General features: G+C 35.5%; 1 protein-coding gene across 1 annotated transcript; it reads left to right on the top strand.

Annotated features, from left to right (window-relative positions):
- The first annotated feature begins 8,881 nt into the window (after window positions 1-8,881).
- On the top strand, window positions 8,882-12,064 carry LOC114365311 (uncharacterized). Its single transcript, XM_028321841.1, has 3 exons — window positions 8,882-9,127; window positions 9,682-9,926; window positions 11,291-12,064. The coding sequence occupies exons 1-3, from the start codon at window positions 8,965-8,967 to the stop codon at window positions 11,723-11,725; spliced, it is 843 nt and encodes a 280-aa protein (XP_028177642.1). The 5' UTR covers window positions 8,882-8,964; the 3' UTR covers window positions 11,726-12,064.
- Window positions 12,065-12,481: the final 417 nt, after the last annotated feature.

Below are 12,481 nucleotides of genomic sequence, written 5' to 3'. Positions count from 1 at the left end.
GGAGAATATATTCACAGAATATCATTTGCATTCTCATTTGTAATTTGGAAATTACTTAGGTAGCTGGGTGCACTTGAAAACAAAATTGTCATGAAAATATTTTGCCGAGGTAGAGCACCATTTCATATGAAAGCAAGAAATTTTGATAAACCCTACGACATTACAAAATACTTAGCCCTTTTAAATCTTTAGTATAAATCGTACCTACTTCATTTTATTTTTAGATAGTAGGTATAAAAAGTTTTTTACTGAATTGTAAGAAAACTGAGAAAAAAAATTCGTTCTTCGGTGTACCTAACGTTTTTTATGTAACTCGCCTTTACTAAAGTTGCCAATTAATAAATGTAGTTATCATGGTAAATCAACGTTTTTATTGTGTTAAAATTATTTTAAAAAGCCTTATGATTTAAAATATAAGTAAGTACACACATCAATAAATCCCTTCGTGCGCAGCTAAAGCGGATCTGTAGCATCATAAACAATAGTTAATAACTAACTACTTACCAAGAAGTTTATGTTTCATTTGATATAATATGATTTAATAACCGGCAAACAATATTAGTAGCTAGCAATGGTTACGTGCCATTATACATTTACGTAGGTAGCTTATGCTTGCCCACTCATGACCTACCCACAAAGGCGGTGTTATTACGCAAATTGCGGCAAATAACAGACTTGCGACAATTAGATGATGTTCTTTAATGAATATGAATTGGCTGTGCCTTCCTGCACCTTCATGCAAACATGCATGCGTGTATGCAGATGTCACACAATGCGCTATTCGCAGATAATTATTGGTGACATACCTACTTAGGTTCTAGGTCAAATTTGACACGCTATGTTTTAGATCTTCATTAGTTGTAGAGTTCATCTCATTATGATTAACACGCCTGTAGGCTGTAATCAAATCAAGTGCTTTTCCTTACCGTAGGATTATTTATATGTAGTTGCAAAGAGTAGAGTACTTTTCAGCGCATTCAAGCAAGCAAATATTGTGTTCTAATGCTGTCAACATTCTGTTGATATCTAATAGGTACCTCCAGATAGTTTTTTCTGAAACTAATCTTTACCGACCATATTACCAATGACTATCTGCAAAATACATTATGGACCCCAAAGAAAGAAAAAGTATCAGTTAGAAAATCTTCAATATCTTCAAAAGTACCTACCTGACCTAGCTTTATGAAATAAAGTTTAAATCAAGCTTTTTGTTTTTAAGAAATAAATGTAAAATATATAAAAATACGTAGTTTTTCTAGTACGTTTTGTTACTTTTTTTCATAAAGCTAGGTAGGCTTGAAGATATTATTGAAGATAAAAAAAAATCTAACCAACCCTTTTTCTTTCCATGTACCTACTTAGTTACTATCTCTTGATTTCGTCAATCATAATTTTCGCTGTACAAAAGCCCTGCACTTTACATACAGAAAACTCTTTTCACTCAATTATCCTTGCTCAAAGCATTCGTTTGACGGGGGCGGCGGCCGCATCTGCATGCCGGCACTTTGTTGGTGCTCATTACCATACGCTAATGCTGAAAGGCACAGTTCAGTCAGCAGTCGGCATTACCGGCCAGTGCGTTAGATGTGCGCAATTTGCCCCCATTTGGCGTAATGACAGGCCGCGTGATGCTGCATAATAAGCCGATCTGCCGATTGATCCAGCGGTGTATCTAGGCTGGCGCATCGCTCTAACATTACAGCGGTAATTAGACGTGATTGGAGCAGTGCAGGGTGCACCTGCGGGTTATGAAGTGGAAATCCAAGCTAGTTTTACTGCTGGCCCGTATTTTTCAAGACTCTATAAGTACCTACGTACCTATACAATCTGAAGAAGTCGATTCGGTATAGCAATTACATATCATCCTTATAACGATAATAATAGGTACTCGCATTCCGTGAAACATATTTTAATAGAACCTAAATTCATCAGAAAACACCAGACCGAAACGGGACAAGTGGAAAAACCTCAATTCAAGGGTTGTTTAAACAAAACGAGCCGAACCTTCCCATTGGAACGAACGAGCTCCAAAAGCATATGTTTTGAGCGATAGAACGTACCTTATCATTTACCACATTACGTGCGCAATGATTATAGTAATCCACTCATGAGGGAACAATAGCAATGCACTGCCACCACATGCGCCGGGTACCTACAGGACGATGTTTAAAGTTTAAATTAGAAACTTTTGTACGGTTTTCAACGGTCACAAATAACTGAAGTTGTTACAATACCTAGTTGTTATATCTGTATTGTGATACTGAACATTTAGACCCCGCCAGAAGGCGACTGACAATTTTTTAATTACTATAGTTACTGTTATTGTTTTGTATGTTTAGTACACTTAATTCTAAAGTACTTTAAATATCATAAAATATTATAGCTTTAGGTACTATTAAAAAAACACAAAATTAATCTTTATCGACATGAAGTCAAGAATTTTCCGAAAGTTATTTTAGGCATATTAATACTTTTAAAAACTGTTTAAGAACGCAAAACTTGCCACTTGAACTGTTTGTTATTTAAATTGATAAAATGAAAAAGCCACGCCCTGTATGCTCCATTGTACAAATTTAATAGAAAATATGACCCTTTCAGTTTTCCATAATTAAGGAGTGCGCAGTTCCACAAAGAGTCGATCGGGTACATGTAGCCAACACTGTTTTATTCGTTGGAATCGGTTGACAATGGCACCCTTTCTTCGGCAATTTGCTGAGCAGCGGGCTCCGGAAGTCAGGCCCTCAGTATGGCATTAGGGCTCTTTAGACCCCAGGCATCGCATTGTGGGAACTCCGCCCCGCAAGATTTAGCACGTGACACATTTTTAAGATCCCGTGACGTTAAACGGTTACATAGAGCTGTAAGATTGAAGGAGGGTCAACGACTTTGGCAATCACACCGTTAGCCTTTCAAGAACCCTTATGATTCTTCTGGCATTTGGATTTAAATGTGTAGAAATTCTTAGGCTTAAAGAATTGTAGACCAAAAATGTCATGTTATTTTGAAGAGGCCAAGGCATGTGCTAAGGTAAATGCTTAATTAGTAGCACAGAATAATAATATGTACTACGTACAGAAGTTTTACTTCGCGAAGGTATTTAAAAAAATGTATGCTCAATATCATTAACAATATGGTGTAATTTAGCCTGTCTCAAGAGTCAAGCACCATTTTGTTGACAAACGTCAGTGATCGTCACTGCGCCGAAGCTATAGGGCTGACTTCGGTAAAATGATGTGACGTGAGGTGCCAAACTGCGGAAAATGGCGGAGGAAATACATGATTTAGCATGAATAGGCTAGTTGCCTAAAAAATTTTTTTTAGTCCGTAATGTTTAACATCAAAAAATATTGGACACATATANGGTTCTGGAATGGAGGCCGCGTACCGGAAGGCGCAGCGTGGGACGTCCACCTACAAGGTGGACCGACGACATCGTGAAGGTAGCAGGGAAGCGCTGGATGCAGGCCGCTACCAATCGATCAATGTGGAAAGCATTAGGGGAGGCCTATGTTCAGCAGTGGCTATGGCTGACATGATGATGATGATGATGATGATGAGCACCATTTCATATGAAAGCAAGAAATTTTGATAAACCCTACGACATTACAAAATACTTAGCCCTTTTAAATCTTTAGTATAAATCGTACCTAGTTCATTTTATTTTTAGGTAGTAGGTATAAAAAGTTTTTTACTGAATTGTAAGAAAACTGAGAAAAACATTTCGTTCTTTGGTGTACCTAACGTTTTTTATGTAACTCGCCTTTACTAAAGTTGCCAATAAATAAATGTACCTAGTTATCATGGTAAAGCAACGTTTTTATTGTGTTAAAATTATTTTAAAAAGCCTTATGTCTATATACTTATAATAAATCTGTAGAGAGGTCAATTCTGTACATGAAATATATTTTCAAAATAACTATCAGGGGGTGATTAGTGATCGATACTGATGCCAAAAATGCAATCAGTAAAATTTTTGTCTGTCTGTCTGTCTGTCTGTATGTTCCTTATAGAAACAAAAACTACTTGACGGATTTTAACGAAACTTGGTACAATTATTCTTCATACTCCTGGGCAGATTATAGGATACTTAGGAATTCCCACGGGAACGGGAATCAGCGGGAAAATCCTTTTGTATCAATACTCAATACTCAATATGTTTATTGCTTCCATAATACATAGTAGGTAATATAGGTGTTACAGTGTGATAATACAGTTAATTATGGACCCTGTTGGGCGCTGCAATTTAAAATATAAAATATAAGAGAGGAGGCTTTTTTAATTATTAGATTAATAGACTCATCTTATTTTATCATCTAGATATTCTTTTATAGTGTAATAACATTTTGTACTTAAAAGCTCTTTTAGTTCTTTTGAGAATTTGTTATCATTATTTTCTTTCAATAGATAATTGGGCAATTTATTATAAATCTTTATGGCCATATTATAAGTACTTGAAGAGGATAAATTTAGGCGGATGGTTGGTATCATTAACTTATTTTTATTTCTTAAATGGTATTGTGGACATGATTCTTCACGTTTTGTAAAAAACTCAAAGTGGGAACGGACAAAATTACAAATATTTAAAATATAAATACAAGGCAAGGGCAATATTTTGTACTTTTGAAAGTAAGGCTTACAACTGTCTCTGGGCTTAATATTGGCTAATATACGGATTAGTTTTTTTTGTTTGATGAATAGTGAGGGAGCGTCGGTGCTATTGCCCCATAGGATAATCCCATAATTTAGCCAGGCGTAGCCGTAGGCATAATAGGTCACAAGCGCTGTTTCTAAATTAGTTGTTTTTTTAACCTCTCGAAGAGCGTATGCAAAGCTTGATAGTTTGGACTTAATTTTTTGTATATGTATCTTCCAATTTAAGTGTGTATCTATTGTTAAACCGAGTAAACTAAAATCTTTAACTTGTTCCATTTTAATGTTGTTAAAATTATAGTTAAGGGTAAGTGGTGTCTTTTGGTGCGGATTAAAGGTCATGAGTTTAGTTTTTTCAAAGTTAATTTCCAGATTATGTGCTTCCATCCAATTGGATATATTAATAAATAATTTATCTAGTTTATCTTTTACATTAATGTTATTTCTACAAGACGTTAACACTGAAATATCATCTGCAAATAAAACGCACGGCTCCTCCATGATTTTGGGGAGGTCGTTAATGTAGATCAAAAATAAGAGACACCCTACTACACTGCCTTGTGGTATTGATGAATTAACCATTATTTTATCAGATCGGATCTTTAAAATTTGTTGAGATTCTTTTTCAAAGTGCTCTATTTCTACATATTGTTCTCTATCTTTTAAATATGATTTAAACCATGAGTGTGCCGCACCGCGAACACCAATTCCGTATAATTTAGATAATAGTATATTATGCTGTACTCGGTCATATGCTTTGGTCATATCTAGTAAGATGCCCACGCCGTATTGTTTTGCATCTAGGGTTTTAACTATTTCTTGGGTGTATTTATATACTGCTAGAGTAGTTGAACGATTTTTGCGGAAACCATTTTGGCTATTGTCAAATATACTATATTTTTCACAAAATTTGGTAACTCTATTGCAGATAGCTTTTTCAAATATTTTTGAACATGTGGGCAAAAGGGCTATTGGACGGTAATTTGATGGATTTAATTTTTCATTCTTTTTATAAATTGGTTTTATAATTGTTCTTTTAAGTAATGATGGGAAAGTACCTTCAGTAAAAGATTGATTAATTAACAATGTCAGTGGTAATGCTAACTCGTCTGCACACTCTCTAAATAGATTAGGTGGTATTTCGTCTATTCCGTGGCTGTTTTTATTTTTTAAAGATTTGATGATTCTGTTGATCTCGCGACAATTTACCGGGTTTAGGAAAAATATTAAAAGAGTAGATATGTTAAACATAAATATTATGTTACCTTTAATGAAGATCATTCAAAAAGACAATGCCGGAAATTGGCGTCTTTTTTTTTTCGCGCGGCCATCGACCAAACTTTGTTTTTTGATTACAAAATAGTGTAATAAACCAAACTTACTATGACATGTATACCTCTAAACTCAATCTGAACTGAGTTACAAGAAATTGCAACAAAATATTGCGCTATTTTTTTATTGCGCTGATTCTGCTCCATATTGATGTCTGGAGCCTTTAATGGATGGTATTGTTTGTTTACACATACAATCTCACTATTTTGTTGCAATTTCTTACAAAACTTTGCGCGCAAAAAGCAAATCTAGTATGAAAATCATCAAACTTCTAATGCTCGTAACTCAGTTCAGACTGAGTTTAGAGGTATACATGCCATATTANCCCGGAGCGGCGCGGCGCCGTCAGGCAGGAAGAGCGCGAGATCATGATCGTCCGCTGGAAGGAAGACATGACTCGCGCGCAGTTTGGACCAATGGTTGGAACGACCGCACGGGTTCCTCACGTTCCGTCTGGCGCAGGTGCTGACCGATGGTTGCTTCGGTTCGTACCTGCATAGGATCGGGCGAGAGGAATCTCCACTGTACCACAAATGCGGCGCGGCGGATGACACGGTGCAGCACACCCTCGCGGTCTGCACAGGCTGGGAGGAGCAGCGCCGTGTCCTCACTGCGGTCGTGGGCTGGGATCTTTCGCTTCCGAGCCTGGTCAACGCCATGCTGGGAAGTGAAGGATGCTGGATGGCGGTCGCCTTTTTTTGCGAAGAGGTCATCCTTCAGAAGGAGGCAGCGGAGCGCGAGCGGGAGAACNCTAACAATAAGGTATAACTTCTAACAATAAGACATTGCTATGAAAATCATTTCGATGTACACTTAATAATAATAATAATAAATAATAAATAAATTCCTTTATTGAAGTTACAAGTTTTATCATTACAGGGTTTGGTACAACTTCTTTTAAGTTTATAAAAACCTGTATTAGAAGTGTACCCTCTTCTCTGTGGTAATAATTACATAAAAAACTTGTACAAATAATACCTACCTGTTATTTAGTTTTTCTGAGTTAAACCTACGCACCTACCTATCTATTCGCCGTTCCCATGGGCGGGCCAGCTGCTGCAGGAAAGGACAGCCGCTCCGTGCTGGAAATCTATTTAATCTTAGCCTAGAAGCTGGGTATGACTACCCCGCCCCTCTCCTCTCCCCAGGTCATAAGCTGGGCATGACTTCCCCCTCGGCCAGAAGTTCTGGTTACTGATCCTAAAAGTGCTCTTTTAAACAGTACCAATAAATAGGTTACAGAATAAATGGGAACTATCCGAAAATTCAATGTTTCCAGCTTCCATACCTTATTTGGTAAAGTTACATAATATTAAAAACTACACAAGATATCGCAAAACTAGTTACTGATCCTAAAAGTGCTCCACGAGTTCTGTCCAACGGTATCAACAATAGCTTACAGAATAAATTGGATCTATCCAAAAATTCAATGTTTCCATCTTCCATACATTTAGTACTATCACAGTCATGGCACTCATCTCTTGATAATATGATAGCAAGTAAAGCCTAAAACTTATGTTTTCCACAAATAATTTTTAATAAGATGCAAGTTACGAGTTTATTTAATCGACTTTTTAAGTTTATTATTTAACAAAAAATAAATTACACTTCTAATATCGTGTGGTTGGCATACATTTAGTATGGAAGCTGGAAACATTGAATTTTCGGATAGTTCCCGTTTATTCTGTAACCTATTTATTGGTACCGTTTGAAAGAGCTCGTGAAGCACTTTCAGGATCAGTAACCAGTTTTTCAATATCTTGTATAGTTTAGAAATAATCGAGTGAGATCACTTATCGTTTCCACCCTGTATAGGCTATAATTTTTGACGATCTGTGACAAACTAAATTTCACACGGGTGAAGCCGCGGGGGCAAAATAAAATAATATTGAGTTACTTACGTAAAACTGTATGACTTTACAATTCATAATCCTAGGTTCATAGTAGACAAAGATTATAATAAACTCTGTCGTAATTGATTGATAGTTCCGTTCGATTCCCGACTCGAGCCAAGTTATGATCGGCTTCTGTCACAATGCCCTTTCTCTGAATCACCAATCAGCATAATTGGCATTTGTTCAATAGTCATGTTTTGGAGAAATACAATGGTAGTTAATTGTAAAAAAGAATATTAATTTGTATACCAAGCGCAGTAGTCGTTTCAAAATTCAATGCATAATAATAAAGTATGAATAAAATGGTATGTAAGAGCATTAAAAGAGTATGCATTTGCTATCTTATCATGCACTCAAATATGCACAAAGTAAACAAGAACGAGATCATGATAAAAGTAAGCTTTCGTTAACGTTGCGTTGTACCTACTTACTTAGATAAAAAGAGCTTACAACATTGTGCTTCGAAGAAATATTTTACAGGGTTTAGCTAGTTACATTCAAATTCTACAATTTTATTATTACATTAATCGGAAAATTCAAGAGTAAGATTCAGGCTGATTTTATAATTATTTTAAAAAATTAGAAAGTAAAATATTACAATATTATTAATAAAGATTTTTCATTGTTTGTATTGAATTATGGCTCGAAACTATTGGGCCGATTTGAAAAATTCTTTCACCAGTATAATTCTTTTTTTTTTTTTGATGATCATAGTCACATTTTTTTTTTTTAGTAGTGCGTAGCTGGGTTAATTTCATGTGCGAGAGCTTTACAGTTTTATGACTATTACCGCCATCTATAGTGAATTTCGAAAACTAAAGAAAGTATGCTTTTTTAATGATTCTACTTAACACTAGATGGCGCTAACCGTACAATGACAACTAGTACCACTACTCCACGATAGGTGGCAGTACTATCGACCGTGACGCTCATTTACGTCAAATCCAGTGACCAATAGGAGAAGCCCATCGCAATAATGCAAGATCGTGCTTTGTGACGTCGTGCTGCGCAGCGCGTTTATTTTCGTTCGTGATAGGGCAGCGGACATCTTGTTTGGCTCATTGACGCGAGCGAAAACGCGATTGAGATGCCTTTGAACGCGAGTGGTTGGTCAACTGAAGAAGACGAAAAATTAGCTGAATTAGTTCAACCTCACCCAAACTTGTACAACGTTCAAGATCCTACAAGGAATAACTTATTGGCACGGGAAACGACATGGCAGAGCATAGCGCAAGCTTTATCAAAACCAGGTATGTGATTTTAAAATAGTATAGTGATAGTATACCTACGTCTTATAAGTCAAGACAAAAATCTTGTGCTGCACGACACAACAGCAGAGATGAACACAAGAAAAGAACCGGAAATGTACTGTAAAAAACTTGGCTAGGAAATACGAATCCCTTCAATATGTATTCAGATTCCCTGAATACGGGAAGATCAGCTCATGACCTACTTTTAACGTGGAGCTACTTACTATACCTAAACACGGTTTCAAAACATTACTAAAGTTATCTACTTAGATACCTAGTTTAAGAGGAAATATTTTAAATACTAAGTCTTCATTATCTTAAAATGCATTACATAAATAAAATAAATTACATGAATAAAATAAAAATAAACCTTAATGAGTTTCAACATTATATCTACTACACAGCACATAACATTGAAAAATAATCAAANGGCTTATTACATCTGAATTGTCAAAAAATGACAGCTGTCAGAATTCCGTCGAATTAAAAATCGGACTTTACCTAATTTACTTATGCCAAGTCATCTAACTAATTTAAAACTTTCTCAATTCCAGTTGAAGAATGCAAGAAGCGCTGGCGTGGACTCCGAGATGGCTACATGAGAAGCAAACGTGTAGGAGCGATGCACAAGACCAAAATTGGCATGTTTGAGAAACTTCAGTTCCTGGACAGTGCAGACCTGGAGACGGAGGAGATACTGGGGGACACTCTGGAAGTGGTCGGAGAAGAGCACATCCAGGAAGACACACTGATCGGAACGGAGCAGCAGGTCATTACGGACAACCAGGAATATTATGAAGTGAGTAGTTTTTGCAGGCCGCTACCAATCGATCAATGTGGAAAGCATTAGGGGAGGCCTATGTTCAGCAGTGGACGTCCTATGGCTGACATGATGATGATGATGATGATGAGTAGTTTTTATTATTTCAATTAATATATTAATACCTGTCATATAATTATTTTCTATTTACTCATGCAATTAGAGAAATCAGTGATGTGTTACTCTTTAACCCTTATTCAAATGCGAGCTGGTATGTATTTTTTTTTACAAAGTTGAAGTGGATTTTGGGTAATTGTGGGTCACTTATTTCATATTTTTGATCAAAATTTATTAAAAAATAGGGGAAGGGGTAGTTTTTTGGGTGGTAAATAATTTACCATTATCCATTCATGACTACAAATTATTCAATGTTGGTGGTAAAATAGTTACCATTGTCCGTTTTGGTTTATTTTTGGTTCTTGACTAGTGACTTCCTCTTGGTTCTACCTATATTTTATTAAATATTTTGGGAATGAAATAATATTGTTTTTATAAAAATAATATTTATTAATATTGGTCATTATGCTTACAATTATTATGCTTACCTTGAGTCTGAAACTAACAATAAATTCACTAATTACGTAATGTCAAAACGTTACGTAAACAGTTATCAAAATAACTTAAAATTTCTCCAAATATTTATTTAGTTTTATTTGTGCACATACAAAAAACAACAGTTATTTTTATATATCATCAAACTTTTGTCAAGACGGGATTGGACAGTGGTAAACTATTTACCACTTCTTTAAAATGTCTAAACTATATGAATAAATCAATTGCAGACGCTGCCTATAAGTGAGACTATACAATAAATGTTATAGTTTAGGATTTTGAATCGAAAAAACACTTATCAGAATTTTCGTTGAACAAAGTTTCAAAAATACCAAAAACGCGCGCTAAAAACTTGAAATTTTTCACACCAAAACCGTTTGGTTGACTTTGACATTACCTGACAGTGACAAATGACGTTGAAAAGTTGTAAAATGGCATAGATAAGTAAAAAAATATATTAAAAAATATAAATAAGTGACCACGATATCTTTAAGTATCACCATATCGAAAATTAGGATCCTTTTTGAAAAGTAAACGAAGTGGTAATATATCTACCTTTATTTGAATAAGGGTTAACATGTTGAATAATATTGTGCAACAGAATGTTATAGGTATAATTATTATAATTTACTCATTCAGCAGACTATTCATTGATATTTCATGAAAGAAGTGACAGGGGTCAAAGACATTAATACCAAAAATTACAACTCACATAATTTGTCATGAAGAAATCTTATCAAATTACAGGCATTTTTATGTATTTTTAACACACTTTATACATTATTTTCCAGATCACAGTCGTCGACGGCCCGCAGGAAACCGCAACCATGAAGCCCTTCATAAAAATAATGCCAAAAATGGACTCAAAAGAGGCTCCTCCGCCGAAGAAAAGGGCAAAGCACGGGGGCAGGAAAAAATCGACCCCCATGCCGAAGGTGATACCACCAATAAAAATACTCCCTAAGCCAATCCTTCTGAACGGCCCCAAGCTGGTGCGATACGTCGAGGACCCAAAGACACCAGAACAGAAATCCCAAGTGATCGACCAGCTCATCGAGAAGGTGCTCAGGGAGAACACAAACGAAATAGACGTGTTCTTCCGCAGCATGGCAGCTAGTGTTAAGAAACTCCAACCAAATCTCATTCCCAAAGTTAAGATGGAAGTTTGCAACGTCATCGCTAAATATGAAATGCAAAGTTTTGACAAAAACATGCAGAACTTTTAAACGTTAGGATTTATTAGTCAACCAGATTGTACGTAGAATTGCAGTAATTTTAGACAAATTAATTTTTCTGTGTGTATTATGCACACCTGTAATATTATTGTGTAACAATAGTTCATTGATGTGTCATTTACATAGATTTTTGTCAAATGAATTGATTAACCGATCTATTCTGGTTGTAAGTGTCAAATGGTGTACATAATATTATAAATTTTAATTAACTTGTGATAAAAGACTAGATTACTTATTAGATTATTTAATTACCAACTGAGTGCGACTCCTATTCGTAAATAACGATTAACTATGTACCACGACGTTTAATTACTGATATTTCATAATTTACGAATTTAAATAAATGTATCGTGAGTATGTAAATCCTGTAATTTTATTTTAGCGTTATTCCACGTGTTATAGTAATTTTGAAAAATGTTGCAGATAATTGTTATTGGAATTTTTGCGCATATTTTTAGTTTGTCACAAATTATGTTAGGTGGCGCTAGCTGACAAGCATTTCATGCCGTGAGAAAAACTGAAAAATCCTCTCAACTTATTTACATATTTAATCAAGTATAATTTAAATGGGTGTAGAAAGAAAAAGAAAATAGGTAAACACCATTGGCATGTCGTTTAGAATGCGATTTTAAATATATCCTACGGTGAGCCAGTGCCAGTAAACACCATCGAAAGTGTCGCATCTGGACTGACTGCATTCAGCGGATATCTGGACCCCGGATTAGAAACCTCATATTTTATGTCAGT

This window comes from Ostrinia furnacalis, unplaced genomic scaffold, assembly GCF_004193835.3.
Source record: "Ostrinia furnacalis isolate ACB-3 unplaced genomic scaffold, ASM419383v2 OfSCF7582, whole genome shotgun sequence".
Lineage (NCBI taxonomy): Eukaryota > Metazoa > Arthropoda > Insecta > Lepidoptera > Crambidae > Ostrinia > Ostrinia furnacalis.
This window is presented reverse-complemented; position numbering and strand designations above follow the sequence as displayed.

Coding starts and splice junctions, on each gene's coding strand:
- LOC114365311 (XM_028321841.1), top strand. CDS start 8,965: ATGCCTTTGAACGCGAGTGGTTGGTCAACTGAAGAAGACGAAAAATTA. Junction 9,128..9,681: donor GCAAGCTTTATCAAAACCAG/GTATGTGATTTT, acceptor TCTCAATTCCAG/TTGAAGAATGCAAGAAGCGC. Junction 9,927..11,290: donor ACAACCAGGAATATTATGAA/GTGAGTAGTTTT, acceptor ATTATTTTCCAG/ATCACAGTCGTCGACGGCCC.